The following is a 17046-nucleotide window of genomic DNA, read 5'->3' on the forward strand; positions in this document are numbered from 1 at the left end:
CCCAAGAGCAGCTCTCACCTCGTTGGCGCACACAGTTCAGGAGCCCCCTCCGAGTATTTCCCCGGCGGGTGAGCTCCTAGCTTCTCCCCAGAGCAGCCCCGCTCCTGCCTCTCTCCCCAACCTGGTTCCTGGGAGCCCAGCCCCGCTCAGGCGCCCAGCCTGCCCTGCTCTCTCCGGCCTGCCCGCCTGTAACTGAGGCTGAGCGCTCTACATGGAGTCAGACCTCAGCCCCCCATCGCTCTCGGGCTCTGTGACTGCATTACTAATCCGCCTGCGCCTTGGTTATCTCATCTGTAAAATGGGGGTGACCACAGTGGCCTCACAGGGCTGCCAGAGGAAGACAGGGCTTCATTCAAGCTCCATGCTTGGTATAAAGTCTGGCATAGAAAAGACTTTCCTCTCTGAAATCAATAAAAAATATATATTTTCTTAAAGACAAGACCTCTGAGGTCCCTGTAAAGTAACCTGTGGAGGGAAAGGAGCAGCTTTCTGTGGGGACCTTAGCAGCAAGAGCCAGTTCAAAGGCTGCAGAGTCCAACCTGGGCCGGTCACCCAGACCTGTGCTGGTCTCCGTCGGTGACTGGGAAGGCCGCCGGTGCAGGCTGGCCTCCAGGGTCCTCAGGGCTGTGTCCAAAGACCTGGTCTAGAGCAGCCAGCACAGGCTGTGTTGGTGGCAGAGGTGAAATTCCCAGCTCGGGGGAGAGGGGGAAGGAGACATTTTACTCTTGGATGTTCACCAACTACAGCTTAAGAACATCGACCAAACAGGCTGGCATTGTACCTGTTGCTCCATCCCCAACTCACATGCTTGGCGGGAAATTACTGCCCCCAGTCCCCCTTCTCCCTCTCGGGGCCACAGTGAAGGGTTCAACCACAGCGCACACTGAGACCAGTAGCCAAGACACACACACACACACACACATCCCACCACACTTCTGACCAGGTGGGCAGCAGCCCAAGGCGCTGCTCCGGGAGGGAGTGGCCGTCTGCAGGTGGTGGCGTGAGGATGTTGCTGGTGGAAATGAGGCTCTTTCTCAGTCACAAGGCAGGTATTCCAGGGACGCACGAACGGGAAGGTAAGGTTTAGTGGTAATGTAACGGACAATCAGTGGGTCTAGGCTGTTGTCACTACTCGAGCCAATGAAGCAGAGACAGGGTTGAATCATATGAGCGTTTATTCCAATCCTGCCGGCAGCAGGGAGAGCAGCAGGTCAGCCACAGAAATCTGCTCTGCACCCCCCATAAGCCGGCTGCTTATATTGGGTAGAAAGACAAGGATTACATGGGGAAGGAGGCAAAGGGTATGCCATGTGGGCAGTTTGCAGGTAGGCAGAGGGCTGGGCCTTCAAAGGGCTGGCGCTCTAGTTTCTGCAGCAAAGTTGTTAATCTTCCCCGGGTGACAGGCAGCTCCAGGTGGGGAGGATGGGCTGCACCTCCAGGTGAGCTCCCAGGTCCTGAGTGCGGCTGCCAGCCAGGGTAGAATGTGCCTTCCTTAATCAGAGCAAAACAATCACGGTTAACAGAGCAGGATTGATATTTCTTACAGTTCTAGCTGATTGCCCACATTCTATCGCTGCCCCTGGCATTTCCCCACTGCTGTTTCCATCATCTCATGTCTGTGAGATTAGTTTTAGATGAAAAATCTCATCCTGCTGGACTGCATTTGCTTCTGCCTTAGCAGTTCGTGGGGAAGGAATACAGCAAATGCAGGATCTCAAAAGAGGAAGACATTGAATACAGCAGCAGGCTGTCGGACTACAAAAAACAAACAGGAGAAAACTAAAAAGAATTCCTGTGACCCAGACAGGCTGGGTAGCCAGGAAATTAGGTTGGCTAAGTCCGTTCCCAAAAACCCTTCTCGTTGTTTACCTTGGAGATGGTTTCCCTAATTTGTTGAATGTTGTTTTCTATTAATTGAGAATTGTCAGAAAGATTAAGACAGCACATTCCTTTACATTCCTCACAATCGTGGTTTTGCTGCAACAGCAAACCTATTGCTGCCCGATCCTCTAGCACTGCCTCCCTGGCCTGGCTCAGCTCTTGATTTAGCCCACGTACAGCCCTATAAGTGGCATTCAGGGCTTTACCTGCCTCCAGCCAGCCGGGCCACTTCTACATTGAGGGAGCTGCCACTCCCAGCATAACAAAGAGGTCAGAGCCATAGTCAGCAGGGCTCCCAGCGTGGGAAGGTCTCTTCTGGTTCGGACCCTGTGATGCTTCTGGGGCAAAGACAGTCAGTCGGCCTACGGAACAAGCCCCCGGTGCTGCAGGCAGGGATATATGAGTAAACAGTCACCCCACATATCAGAAACCAGCGGCTGGCAGCTTGGTATGTCCATTACTGTAAGGAAGGGTGAAATTATGAGAACCACTCACATTGTAGTTATTAGATATTTAAAGACAAAAACTAGAACACCCAGCAAAAGTGAGACACTCACTACAGGAAATGACTGAGACCCTGTGATGCTTCTGGGGCAAAGACGGTCAGTCGGCCTACGGAGCAAGCCCCCGGTGCTGTAGGCAGGGATATATGAGTAAACAGTCACCCCACATATCAGAAACCAGCGGCTGGCAGCTTGGTATGTCCATTACTGTAAGGAAGGGTGAAATTATGAGAACCACTCACATTGTAGTTATTAGATATTTAAAGACAAAAACTAGAACACCCAGCAAAAGTGAGACACTCACTACAGGAAATGACTGCAGCATCCTTTTCCCGGACAGCGGGTCCCAATGCATAAAGGTCCGCACCTATGACTTTCTCCCTAAAATGGATAGATTAATTCTGTATATTAGCAATGTGTCCCAACTCCTACCAGGCAAAATGTAAAGGTCCGTTCCATATAAGTTCCTCCATTGCCAACTTCAGAGCAGTTGGAGTGGTGAGAAGCACGTCTCAGTGTCTAGTCCATTTCTCCTCCGGTTGGCCCATCGTCCTTGCTCTGCTCATGTCCAACTGCCTACCATATCCCTCAAGGATCTTGGCTCTGAATTCTTTCATGGAAAAGGGGCATAGAGTCTCTTCTGAAACTACTTCATGCTGAGGAGGGGCGGAGGTTTCTTTCAGAGCCAAGAGATCCTTGCTCTCTGTCAGAGGGACGATGAGGCCTGGGCGTGGAAGGAGGTGGCATGGTGTCTAGAGGTGGTATTCTCTAAGTATGAGTAGGGCTTGTTACCTGGTAGAGATAAACTGTGTTATAAAATTTAGTACTATTGGGCAAAAATTAGAAGAGCAAGAATTATGGCAAATGGTCTGGTGGAAGAATAAAAACATTTCAATTCTAATAATTCTCCCTAAAATCACCCTCATTTTTATTAAAGAGCCAAATTAATACCAATTTATTTACTGTAGTAAGTCTAGTTGCAATTTGGTCTGATTGTTTGCATGAACAGGCAAAGAACCTAAGCCACCTAGCTGCTATTAGGTTTTCCTGCAATACCTCTGTACACCTGGATGAATTCAAGTTGAAGTTCCCAATGATGTCTTGAGGTTCCTTCCTTGCCATCTCTCAGGAAAGTAACCTTTGTTCCTTACTTGGAAAGACTGCCATGAACCATGTGACCAAGCAAGGTACCAGGCTAATCTCCAAGGGGCTCTTGTTAGCATCATTCCTTAAAGCTTTCTGGTGACAACCAGAGCCCAGTATGTTAGACATGACATTCCAAAGTCCTTCTTAATAAAACCATAACTGGAAACTGGTCTTATTGAATTCATGCAAAGAAATGTTTTGCCATGACTCACTCATTAAGAATTGCCAAATTCCGGAGGGATCAGGTAGGGAGAAAAATATAATTTACCAAATTGCTTTAAAAATGCTTCCTATATCTGGAAAAAAGTTTAAGAATCAGCAATACTTTCAACAAAAGTTACAAAAACTATATAATTATTTTCAGTTCATTCAGTCCCATAGTCAATTATTTGTTTCTTCTGATTTTTCCTGCCAATATTTCTATAAATTCAGATACTCTAATAGAGTTCTGATAATTTTCATCCAGTTTGAAGAGGGTGATATGAAAATGTCAGAGTCCTTTCCATGGATCCCTCAGAAGATGTAACATTTTTCCAAACACACTATAATAAAACAGCAACTGTCTCTAAATGACAAGGAGAAATTCAAAATGACACGGATATTGATTGATTATAATGCAAATGACATGGAATCTTGTTCTTTCTGAAAAACACAATATTCCACAATATTAAAACTAACAATCAGTTATAACTGAAAGCATATCAGAATCTATTTTAATAATATGCATATATAAATAGAATATAGTTATTTCTTTATTTGACAAAGCTTCCCATGTACCTGAAGTATAAAATTTTCCTTCATAAAGAGAGAAAAGCAAGTTCTTGAGGCATTCCAGGGCCTATTTCTTAAAATTAAAACCCTGGGAAAGTTGGTAAACTGATTTTACCAAAAGATTATATATCATCATCATTATTATTATGAAACAGTATTAGATGTTTATTCTTTCAAAGTGACAAAAGGATATTAAACACAAACAAAGGCAAGCAAAACTTTAGTTCCCACAATTAAGATCACTTTTTAAAAGTAATTAAGTACCTGATTAAAATAACAGAATGTATAATTATTTCAATAATTTATAGAAATTTTGCTTCCCAGCTTCTCTGAGTTCTAAATATTCTTCTGAGTCCTACTAATGACTATGCCAAGTATGGGGGCAGGTTCCTTCTCGAACCCTGCCTGCTACAGTAACTGTTGGGTCCGAGCCCCTCTGCCAGGGGCTGGACCTTCTTGGATGCCTGGTCTTAGATGGAGAAGCCATAAGAAGTTGTGGGTGTATAAGAATGGGTTTGGCTCAGTGGATAGAGCGTCGGCCTGTGGACTGAAGGGTCCCAGGTTTGATTCCGGTTAAGGGCACATGCCTGGGTTGCAGGCTCAATCCCCAGGAGGGGGCATGTAGGAGGCAGCAGGTCAATGATTCTCTCTCATCATTGATGTTTCTTTCTTCCCCTCTCCCTTCCTCCCTGAAATCAATAAAAATATATTTTAAAAAAAGAATGAGTCTTTATTGTAGAAGCCAGTGGCCATATCACCATCAGATAAAACAGTTCTTCACAACAGTCCCATACAGGCAGCCACACACCTACATCTTTCCTACGAAGCAACATCAGCCTCTGCCCACAACTAATATCTGAGCAGTGCACGCTGCCCCTTGTCTCACTGCCTATCCGAGGCACCTGAACTCTCGCTCTTGACTCTCTGGCCCTCCCCTCTCTCAGCCTTTCCTGCACTCCTCTTGCATCATCATCATAAGCAGCAGCAGCACACTGGCTGTCAGTAACGTATTATGCCACTTAGACAAAAGAAGCCAGTTGCCAACAGTGACATCAATCATTTGCGTTATAGAAGGGCACAGTGTACCGTGAGATCGCTGTGGCCTTGCAGCTGTGTAGTCCTTGGACATTCTGATTAAGGTTCCCAGGTTCAGCCCTAGCTGGTTTGGCTCAGTGGATAGAGCATCGGCCTGCAGACTGATCCCAGGTTCAATTCTGCTCAAGGGCACATGCTCAGGTTGCGGGCTCAACCCCCAGTAGGGCACGTGCAGGAGGCAGCCGATCAATAACTCCCTCTCATCATTGATGTTTCTATCTCTCTCCCTCTCCCTTCCTCTCTGAAATCAATAAAAAATATATTATATATAAAAAAGATTCCCATGTCCAGAGTGGCCTTGGCCGTCCAGCATGCTATCAACAAGGCCTTTCACACTCTGCGTTGTCTGGACTACCCGGCGTCTCTGGCATGGTTCCCACACGAGGCAAATACAGGAAAAACTGTTTCCCTTTTAACAGATTGGAAAAGGAGTAAACAAATTCTGTACTAGCTTACTTTGGGTTCACTTCCTAATTAAACTATTCAGATTACCTATAATTTCCTTTTAAGATTTCTCCTCACAATCCTTCTATAATTTTCACAAATCTCCTTATTCATTTAGCTTTAAAACAACTTAATTTCCTTTTCCTTTCAAAAATGCATCTTTATACATCATGCCTTCTATTACTAAAACCATACAATTTTTTCCAATTAGTTAGAATTTTTAACTCTTAGAAACCTTAAATTTTATGTGACAAGTAAGTACTTAACATTTCTCAGATTAGCAATACATTCACATTTTAAAGAGATATAATTCAAATAAAATACATGACATATTCATTAATAGATTCAAACCTATCTTCTATATTCTCTGTAATAAAAATCCAAAAGTAGGCAAACTCAGTATCCTGTTATTTCAAAATACCTAGATATTTAATAATTTTTACTATTTAACCCAGCAAACTCCGAAGTTCTGTTACCAAAGACTTTGGAAAACTGTTTAGGCACATATAATTATCACTAAAAGCTTTATCATAAATCCTTCATTTTAGTTACATATATTTACTATGTCTTAACAGCTTTGAGATTTTAAGCCAATTATTATTACCCAAGGCGTTTTTTTGACAACAGGGGTAACTCATGGGCTTATTCTGCTTTACAAACGGGGAGTGGTCCCCACTGCTCCTTTGCAGCTACTGGAGGGCATGTCTGCATCTGGAGAAAGACTTGGGGGTTATTTCCCACATCTTTCTTTCTGAGTTGTCTGTAACAACATGAAGTCTTGCATATAAGAAGAGATCTTTAAACAACAACAACAGAAACAAGCGAGCAAACACCCGTGCAGTAAATCAATGAATACTCTCAAAAGGCTGGCCTGGGACATTGGCCTTAGAATCGTATGTCACACTAACCCAGCACAGCAAATGACGAGAACTCTCCCCAGCTAAGAGTTTCTGCAATCCCTGCCATGAGCAGCTGGGGCCCCAGCAAAGTGGGAAGTGCCCCATCTTTAAACAAATTAACCCAAACAACAGGGACACAAGGCAACAGTCAACAGAGACATTCCTACATACAATGTTTACAGGCGTGCCCAACCCACAGGCATGAGGTTCACACCTTGTCCTTGTCTATCGATACAGACCCCACAGAATGCCCGGCGTTTAAAAAACCACTGAAGCAGAGCAATGCCTCTTGTTGCAGAGGGATCTGGCTAAGGGCCATCCGGAGCTGACCAGGCTCACCCAGTGAATGCACGCCTTAAGTCCAGGCGAGAGGCAGGACGACACCTCCCATGACACACACAGCACACACAGTACATGCTTCCTCACAAGGAAGCCCAGACAGGAAGCAGCCACTGCTGCTCGTGCCATGCAAACACGCTGATTCCTCCTACAAAAACACTCGATTCCTCCAATCTATGTCTTAGGCGAGAGGACAGGGATTGCTGAGGCTGTGGCCGGGACTCAAAACAGGAAAATTCCTGGCAGCGCTGTAAATAAGGGTCCAGGCCTTGGCCCTGGATCCCCCAGTCCAGGCAGCAAGCGGGGTTCCCGGTATTCACCCAGGAGCCCCTCGCCTACCTCCATTCGTGGTCGCCAGAATATGTAACAGACAATCAGTGGGTCCGGGCTGCCTGTCACTACTTGAGCCATTGAAGCAGAGACAGGACTGAATCCTGTGAGCATTTATTCCAACACTGCCGGCCGCAGGGAGAGCAGCAGTTCAGCCATGAAAGTCTGTTCTGCACCCACCATAAGCTGCTGCTTATATTGGGCAGGACAAGGATTATATGGGGAAGGAGGCAAAGGGTGTGCCAAATGGGCAGTTTACGGTAAGCACAGGACTTACCTTCAAAGGGCTGGCGATTCTGGTGTCTGCAACAAAGTTGTTCATCTTTCCATGCAAATAGGCAGCTCCAAATGATGGGCTGCGCTTCTGGGTGAGCTCCCGGCCCCCAGTGAGAACTGGCAGCCAGGTTAGAATGTGCCTGCCTTAATCAGAGCAGAACTATCACAGTTAACAGAGCAGGGTTGATATTTCTCACAGTTCTCACTGGTTCCCCAACATCCTGTTTCTGCCCTGGCAATAGTACGCTTGAAAGGAGATTCAAGTGGGCGCCAAGGGGGCGCAGGTGGCTCTTTGTCAGGCTTTCCTCTATTTCCTTGGGTTGGGGAAAGAGCAGGAGTTCATGCAAACTACCCGCCCTCCTCCCTGGGTCCTCCGGGCTTGGTGCCATCTCCAGTTCTTTCCCCCTTTACAGCTCCCACGTTGGCTCCTGCTGCGCGTGTGCTCAGAAAAATGACCCTTCCCCCGCCCTCTCCAGTTAATCTGGTGGGTACTGATCCCTGGAGTGGCCCTGAAGCTGTCTGTCCTGCCTAGTCAAGTAGGCGGGATCCCTGGGTGACTGTGAAACTGCCGGTCCTACTCGATCCTGCTTAACCAGACGCCTGGCTCCCTCCTTCCATTAGTGACTGACTCCCTCCTCTGACGCTTCTGTCCACCAGAGCCTCATTGATGAGCAGCTGAGCCACAAGGAGAAGCTGTTCGTCCTGACCTTCGGCACCACCACCAGCGCCCTCTGGCCAGACCCCGTGGATGTCAGCGCCTCCAGGTGAGTGGCTACCTGGCCAGGGTGTTCACTTGGTCATTTTCCTCCTGAGCGTTAGTTTCTTTAGTGCATGATTCAAGCGCAAACCCAAGACCCCATCAGGTAAGTAAACACAGAGAGGCAGCTCACAAAAGCAGAAACTCCAGGAGCCCATCACTTTTGGGAAAGAGTCACCCTCACAAGCAGCCACCAAATGAGAAGACAAGACGACCATGAGACACCACTTCTGTCCAGCAAACTAGGGGGCAGTTTTGTTGCTATTTAGAGAGAGGGCGGGAGGAGCATGGACTGGGAGCCTCCGGCATGTGTCCCACCCGAGGGAACCTGCCACCGAGGCATGTGCCTGACCAGGAGTGGAACCCACAACCCCTTGGTGAAGGGACAGTGCTCCAACCAACCGCGCCACCCCTCCAGGGCCACCTGCTCTTGTTAATAGCGACACAGTATCCCGCTGCATAGATGCGCTACAACCTCACTAGCCCTGTATTTGGGAGTTCCTCGTTTGGGGGAGCAGTGAGAGGGAAGGCAGGTAAGAGTTTCTATTTATACCACTAAGTAAAAACGTCTTTTCCGTGAAGGAAGTATCTTTGACCCCTGCCATGTGCCAGGCACCCTCATGCGCTGTCTTAGTTAGTATTTGTGGCCAGTTCCCATTTTGCAGATGAGGAACCTGTGACTCAGGTTAGGGACGTGCCCCAAGCAGCGGCGCCAGAGTCCAGGGAAATGCAGGAGCGCGGGCTCCCAGGACGGGGTCTCCTCGCGGCACTGGTTGCAAAGAGGCCCCAGCGAGCAGAGAAGGGCTGGGCTCCAGCAGGGCTGGCTCTGAACCCGGCTCTGACAGCTCTGGGTGGCCTTGGCCAGCCCTTCACCTCTCTCATGAGCAGAATGAGGCTGAGGGCACCTGCCCCTCACTGAGTTGTGAGGATGAAATGAAAAGTGAGTGCCTGGCCTGTGGCAGGTTCTCAGTGCAGACAGTGTTGTTGCTGTGGTGTCCACCTTAGTTAGACCCCGTCTCCACTGTCCCAACTGGAGGTGAACTGGAGGTCGTCCAGCCAGCAGTTCCTCACCTCCAGTCACGCCTGGACTGCGTGATGTCCATCATGTCCCTGCCACGTGTTCCATCACTTACTCTGCACCCCTGGCTCAGCTGTCCATTTTCCTCCTATCAACCCCATTTCCTGTGGAAGGAGCTCCCATCAGCACCATCGCTGGGAAGGCCGGAGTCCTTGCCACAACTAGAAAGTGGACAAAACATAATCTAAGGAAAGCACAGAAAATGGTGATGTTAATCCCAGCGTGAGACCTATTGACCAGGAGGTGCTAGGCCTGGATTTGTTCTTTCTCTGTGTAAAAGGGGGACGCACTCTACCTGGTTTGGCTCAGTGGATAGAGTGCCGGCCCCAGGACTGAAGGGTCTCGGCCTCGATTCCGGTCAAGGCATGTACCTTGGTTGCAGGCTTGATCCCCGGCTCAATCTCTCTCTCTCTCTCTCTCTCTCTCTCTCCTCTCCCTTCCTCCCTCCCACCTCCCTTCCACTCTCTCTAAAAGTCAATGGGAAAATATCCTCAGATGAGGAAGGATTAACAACAACAAAAAAGGGAGAGTCAATAGTTATAATAACAAAAGACAGATTTCTAGCAACAAGCTGAGATTCTGGTTTTTTTAGATCAGACTGAAAAGAAATGGAAAGAGCAGAACTCTCTCACCAGCACCATGTGAGGTGTTTAACCAAGAAAGCCTGCGCTGTCCTTTTCCCTGTCACCTGTGGTGTGCGCCCCATCCCCGTGCGGCGGCCTCGCAGCCGCTCCCCCAGAGGCCTCTGAGCGTCCGGGGTTACCGCCAGGCTTCGGGCTGCGGGCTGCCTCCCAGAGTTCGCCAGACCCTCTGACAATAGAGTCACTGAGCTCTGGTCCTAGAGTCGAACCTGTTTGATTCTGTGTTGCCAGTTGGTTAGTATCATCCTAACTCTGAGCCTCAGTCTCCTCATCTATGAAATGGGAATAGAGGCATTCCCTCAGAGAGCTATCCTCAGGCTCAGATGAGCGGGCGCTGGTCCTGGTGGAGCTGTGACCAGGTTGCTGGCCTCCCTCACTGTCTCCTCAGCCTCCAGGAGCTCAGACTCTGGGTAAGGAAGCCGCAGCCGGAAGGAGGCAGCAATCTGCTCCAAGCCCTGAGGAAAGCCTGCACTCGCAAGGGGCTGACTTCTCTGGTGACCATACTGGGAAGCTGGTAGGTGTCCTTTCCTCAGTGGGTAACAGACTACATGGAGGGGCCACGAACGGGGTTAGAAGAAAGAGCATCACGCATGACTGCTGACACGTGCCTGACGGACGGGCCAGCTCAGGGCTGCCAGAGCGGCCAGGCCTGTGCTGTGCCCCGCCCGCTCCTCACACGGGTGACCTGGGACACGGGTGGTTGGCTGGACCCTGCAGCCCTGCAGATGTTCCCTGGAAATGATCACTTTGCTCGGAAATGTCCTCATGCCAGGTGCCCCCTTATCTTCCTCCGTCTTCTCCCCAGCCCAGACCAGCCTCCTGAAATCCTGTCTGACTACATCCAACAGGCCACCCTGGGCAGGGGCCTCCACACCCACCTTGTCACCTACCAGTGCGAGGACCGGGTGCCCCCCGTAAGTACCCGCGGCTTTCCTGGTGAGGGGCACCCTGGGCGACCTGCGTGGACAGGCCCCGAGCTGTGGGCCAGAACACGTTCTCCCCCGGGTCGGAGGGGACGTGCTGGAGGCTGGAGAGGCTGGGCAGGAGAAAGCTGTCGGAGTATTGGCGGGGCCTGGAGGGTGACCGCGCCATCCCGCAGGCTGTCCTGGGCAGGAGAAAGCTGTCGGGGCCTGGAGGGTGACCGCGCCATCCCGCAGGCTGTCCTGAAGAACCTTGCGGAAGCTGTTGGGGGCCACTACCACTGCTACACCCCAGAGTCAGAGGTAAGCCACTGCCTTCTGCCCTCACCCTGCCGCTGCCAGGGTGCCTGGGGCCCAGGGGCCAGGGCAGGCCAGGCTGTGTACTCGCTTCCCTCTGGCCCCAAGCTCATGGGCTTACACAGGTCTAATCAGGTGCAGATGAATGTGTGGGAAGAACAGGAAGTCACAAGAGATCCTGTGGTTAGATGTGTGATGAGCTCCTTGCACACCCGTGAGGCTGCAGGCGTTTGAAAGCCTCGTGGGTAGAGTCCTGAGTCTGACCAGTTGTCGCCATGTGGGCCCCAGCAAAGCTCTGAGTCTGCCTCAGTGGCCCCAGTTCTCTCCTCGACAGCCCCCCTCCCGGCTCCTGCCGGGATCCGCAGCAGTCATTGCTGAATGAGCAGTCAGTCCTGTACCAACCCACCATCCCTGTCCTTGCCCCGTCACCTGTGTCCACAATGGAGGCAACACCAGCAAATGTGTGTAAACCCATTTGGCAGACAGAATGCAGCCACCCGGCAGCTCACAGGCTGCCTGGCCTGCTCTCCGCTCAAGCCGCCAGTCAGTGCGTAGCTGCCTCGCGGCCTGTGCAGGGCCCAGAGGAGCATGTCCACGAGGAGCCGCCGCCACGGACATTCTTCTCAGCAGCGCCCTCTTGTGCCCGCATTGCCCGGTTCTGTGTGCAGGGGTCACAGCCGACAGGCGCTGGGAGGCCCAGGAAATAAATGACTTAAGAGAGATTAAGAGAGATTTCATCGTAAAGCCTGTGGTCCTCTTGGCGTATCTGTTGTTTTCCCATTCTTTTTTAAAAATTTTATTTTATTGATTTTTTTACAGAGAGGAAGGGAGAGGGATACAGAGTTAGAAACATCGATGAGAGAGAAACACTGATTAGCTGCCTCCTGCACACCCCCTACTGGGGATGTGCCTGCAACCAAGGCACATGCCCTTGACCGGAATCAAACCCAGGACCCTTCAGTCCACAGGCCGACGCTCTATCCACTGAGCCAAACCGGTTAGGGCTGTTTTTCCACTCTTGGGAGAGATATGGATATCATGAATGTCACTGTCTTCTTTAACATGAGCAAAACACCAGTGTGAGGAGATAACGCCTGATGACTGACTGGGGGCAGCAGGGAGCGCGGGGAGCAAAACAGTGTGAGGAGATAACGCCTGATGACTGACTGGGGGCAGCAGGGAGCGCGGGGCGCCTGCAGCGCAGCCCGGCCAGGCCCTGCTCTGAGGGAATGTGGCCCGTGCTGCCAGGTCCTCCGACTTTTTCAAGAAAAGCCAGAAATCCGGGTTGTTCTATGCTTGTTATTTTTTACATTTAAAATAATGAAGTGAAAGTCACATGACATAAAATCAGCCGCCTCACAGTGGACTCACACAGTCACAGTGCGTTCAGCGCCGCCTCCTCCTGTTCCAACGCTTCCATCTCCCCAGAGGGAAGCGCCGACCACCAGGCAGCCACCCCACTTCCCCGCCCGCGGCTCCTGGCAGCCACCGCGGCCGGCCTCCCTGGGCTTGCTCGGCCCGGACATCTCACTTAAACGGAGCCCCATTCCTCTCGTGGCTGCTGTCACTCAGGCAGTGTCTTCCAGGCCCACCCATGTTGCAGCCGGTGCAGGGCGCCGCTCCTGGTCCCGGTGAGAATGTTCCATTTCCTGGTCTGCTCGCACTCACCAGCCGGTGGCCATCTGGGTGGCTCCCATGGGGCAGTGTGAGCTGCCACAGGTGCTGGTGTACAAGTGTCCGCGCCCCATTTTCCAGGGTTTGAGGTGGATACCGAGAGGGCAGCGCGGGTTCCTAGGCAATTCTGCTTGTTTTTGCGAGGAGCCACCACACCGTTTTCCACAGCGGCTGCACCTTTCACACTCCACCCGCAGTGCACAAGGGTCTCGAGTCTTAGCATCCTGGCCAACATTGATTATAGTCCTTTCAAAATTATCATTATTATGTAGCCCTAATAGAGGGTGTCAAGTTTCTTCACAGTTTTAAGGTTAGGCCACCCGTCACTTGTCTAAGCGCTGCGGGCCAGTGCTGTCCGTGGGACACGGCAGGTTTGGGAGCTCTGCCCCGAGCGTGGGCCAGGCCACGCATCAGGTTTAATGTAAGGCAGGTGCTGGTCGCTGCCTGCCTCTGGCCTGGGCTGCTGCGGGCAGGTGGCCAGGTGGCCTCTAGCTGGCTTCCTGCTCCTAACACCCCCAGATCTGTGCCAGCCCCGACATCGAGGAGCTGCTGGCGGAAATGCAGAAGGCCCAGAGCCTCCTGGGCCACGTCCACGCCCTGCACCAGAGCGCCGCTTGCCCGGAGCTCAGCAGCCTGATGAAGGAGGTAGGTGGGCAGGAAAACTCTGGGACCTTCTCGGGAGGCTGCCAGCTGGCCTCGCTCCACTCTCCTTCCTCACCCCCCCATCCCCCCCCTCCTGGAAGTGAGAAGAGGCAAAGCCTCTCGCTCGGAGCTGGGTGGGCCCCGGGCCTCCCACTGTGCCCGAGGGGCCTGGTGGGTCTTCTAACTGAGAAATTGGGTATTTCCATCGCTCCTTCCCCCAGCGTGGCGCATGACGAACATCGCCACGCACAGAGTAGGCTGTCTGAGATGCCTCCCCAGCCCTCGCTCAGGGCCAGCGTCCTGCACAGCGACAGTTAACTTAACTTATCGAGGGCAGAACAGCACGTTCAGAATAAGCGCTCGGTGCTGCTTAGACGCTGCTCTGTGGACAGAGCGCTGCGAGGCGGCATCCTGGCCGGGGCAGGAGAGCAGCCGCCTGGACAGCTGCACGTCAGCCCAGCTCTCCGGCTGGTTCCCCAGAACCACCACGGCATCCAGTCATGACCACAGCGCTCATCTGCTGAGCACGAGGGAAGCGGGCGGGTGCTGGATTCTCTGAAGGACTTGTTTGCTCCTTCAGCGGCAGCGGATTGTCAGGCGTGTTACCAGCCCATCTTACAGATGAGCAAACTGAAGCCAGCAGGTTAACCAACGGCTCTGACTGACCCGGGTCTGCCGGGCGGCCACACCCTTGTTAGAGTTTCCCAAAGTGAAATGCATGTACTATGTGGGGTTCACAGATGATTGTAAGGCGATAAATAGATTAATATTTTTAACGTTATATATTTAAATCTACTCATCCATAGATCTTTCTAAAATTATTTAAGTACCAAAAAGGAGTCTGTTTTTGAAAGCAAATTAAATTGAATATTAGAACACTTGAATGCCATATGTTTAATTTAAAAATAAACTGGGTAGATAATAGCGCAGTGGTATTCAGATATAGCAAAATTCATGAGGACGATGCTCAGGTGTACAGTCTGGGAGTTGCTGTTCTACGTTTCACTTCTACCTGAGCTGTGTGAGTTAGTCTCTCAGAACCTCAGCCGTTCAGCTTATAAACGTGGGCAGAGAGGCTGGGCCGGACCCGAGCTTCCACGTGGCTGGTGCAGAGCTGCTTTGGGTTCCCTGAAGCCTGGGGTTGGGGCCGCGTCGGGGCCACTCAGCAGGAGGCCAAGGTGAGGACCCTAATGGATAAGGATGGAGAAGCAGCAGGAAGATGAGCGCACGGAAGAGGAAGTGAATTGTTGGGCACATCTTCCTCTTCCCCTGGAATTCCCAGAAATCTCCAGGAAGGGGGTGAGGGTGTGGATGGTGAGGCGGGAAGGCAAACTGTCTTTAATACGATGCCCCTGGGGGGGCTGTGGGTGGGAGACTGAATACTCAGCAGCTCTAAAGTGTGGCTATGTGATGAGGAGTTTTCATGTTAATTTAGATTTCCACAGAGATTGCCAAAGGGCCACTCAGAGATCTCCTGCCTAAACCCCCAAAGCACGAAGCTCCCCTCACAATTGAGTTCCCAAACTTGGACAAGACTTCTGCAGAATGGCTCAAGGTCAATGGCCTAAGAGGTAAATCCCCGAGGAGGGTGGGCCGAGAGCGAAGGTCCCTGACTCGGGCACCAGCCCTCTGGGTCTTCACGCGGTGCCCCAAGCCATCGTTTGTCCTTACAGCCAAGAAGCTGAGCCTTTACCAGGTCCTGGCGCCCAACGCGTTCGCTCCCATTGAGGAATTTGTGCCTATTCTCCAGAAAACGGTGTCGTCGACTATCCATGAGGTGACTCAGACTCCGGTCTCTCCATCCTCAGCGGGGAGCTCCTCTGTGGCTTCTCCCTTCATGAATGTTCAGAAACAAGAGTCAAGGCAGAGCCCGAGGAGCAGGGCCTGTGGGCCCTGAGCGGTCCCGGCTCCCCTCCCACCTGGAAAGGAAACGTGGGAGGTGGGGCAAAGGGAGGGAATTGGGAACCACCGTCCCTCCGCTGTGGAGGGGTTCCTCCTCCCCACTCAGAACACACTCCCTCTGTGTGTCCCCACTGTACCTGGCACAGACTCCTGCCATAGCTCCTTAATGTGTCAATCTGTGTATTTGTTACATGTCCAGATCTCACCAGATTATGAACCCTTTATTTTTTTAAAAATATATTTCTTTATTGATTTCAGAGAGGAAGGGAGAGGGAGAGAGAGATAGAAACACCAATGATGAGAGAGAATCATTGATCGGCTGCCTCCTGCACACCCCCTACTGGGGATCGAGCCCGCAACCCAGGCATGTGCCCTTGGCCTTGGTCGGAATCGAACCTGGGACCCTTCAGTCCGCACGCTGATGACGCTCTAACTGAGCCAAGCCGGCTAGGGCAGATTATGAACCCTTTAAAAGAAAAAAACTCTGTATCTCTAATAGGTAGTACAAGTCAGCAGTTAATGAATGTTTACTGGACGACTGAGTGGATGGAGGAAGGAAAGGAAGGATGAATGGGCAGATGGATGAAACTGTTGATGAATGCGTGGACACGTAGGCGGATGGATGGATGGATGGATGGATGGATGGATGGAGAGGAAGGATGGATGGGCAGATGGATGAAACTGTTGATGAATGCATGGACACGTAGGCGGATGGATGGGTGGATGGATGGATGGGTGGATGGATGGATGGAAGGACATGTGAACAGATAGAAGGAGAAATGGAAGGATGAATGACATGATAGAATAAAAAAGATAAAAGGATGAAAGTAAGGATGGAAAGATGGAGAAATGGAAGGAGTAATGAATGGAAAGATGGAGAATAAAAGAAAAGAGAGATGGATAATTCACTCAGTGGATGGATGAATGACCAGGCAGATGGAAGGATACTTTGAGACGTGGATATGACAATTTGGAGGAGGATGAAAGAAGAAGATGAACAAATTTGACTTCCAAAGTGTTCATGAAGGCCTATCTAGGTTCCCAAACCTAAGGCCCATGGCCAGGATGTTTTTAAGGTCTCTTACTCTATTATTAGCAAAACTTCCAACCATGTTTTATAATAAAGACTCCCGTGCTCAGGAGAGCCTCCAGGGTGGCAGCCTGCCTTGCTGTCCTGAGGGCTCTGCTGCCAGTGCCAGGCCGTGACCTGGGCATGGGGGTGGGCACATTCTGCCCCCAGAATTTTAAACTTAAAATCCTTCCTCACGGTGTGCTTCCATTCGCCTGCGCCCCTCCCGGCCACTCCGAGTGCAGAAGGCAATGGTACAGCTTCAGTGGCACGACGGGACGGTGAGGAATGTCCACGTGGACCTGCCCTTCCTCTATGAGTACCAGGTCGGCCCTGGGTCCGTCAGTCAGAGCATGGTGTGCGTGTGGGTGGGAGGGGGGAG

General features: G+C 51.1%; 1 protein-coding gene across 1 annotated transcript in view; it reads left to right on the top strand.

Annotated features, from left to right (window-relative positions):
* The first annotated feature begins 8338 nt into the window (after positions 1 to 8338).
* Positions 8339 to 17046, top strand: part of VWA3A (von Willebrand factor A domain containing 3A) — a 31211-nt gene continuing 22503 nt past the window's right edge. The window contains exons 1-8 of the mRNA XM_014545417.1: positions 8339 to 8448; positions 10549 to 10674; positions 10966 to 11074; positions 11318 to 11383; positions 13571 to 13696; positions 15129 to 15264; positions 15367 to 15470; positions 16910 to 16990. Coding sequence (XP_014400903.1) covers positions 13610 to 13696; positions 15129 to 15264; positions 15367 to 15470; positions 16910 to 16990 — 408 coding nt within the window. The 5' untranslated portion in view covers positions 8339 to 8448; positions 10549 to 10674; positions 10966 to 11074; positions 11318 to 11383; positions 13571 to 13609. The remainder of the gene's footprint in view (positions 8449 to 10548; positions 10675 to 10965; positions 11075 to 11317; positions 11384 to 13570; positions 13697 to 15128; positions 15265 to 15366; positions 15471 to 16909; positions 16991 to 17046) is intronic.

The sequence above is a fragment of the Myotis brandtii genome, unplaced genomic scaffold (genome assembly GCF_000412655.1).
Source record: "Myotis brandtii unplaced genomic scaffold, ASM41265v1 scaffold407, whole genome shotgun sequence".
Classification (NCBI taxonomy): Eukaryota; Metazoa; Chordata; class Mammalia; order Chiroptera; family Vespertilionidae; genus Myotis; species Myotis brandtii.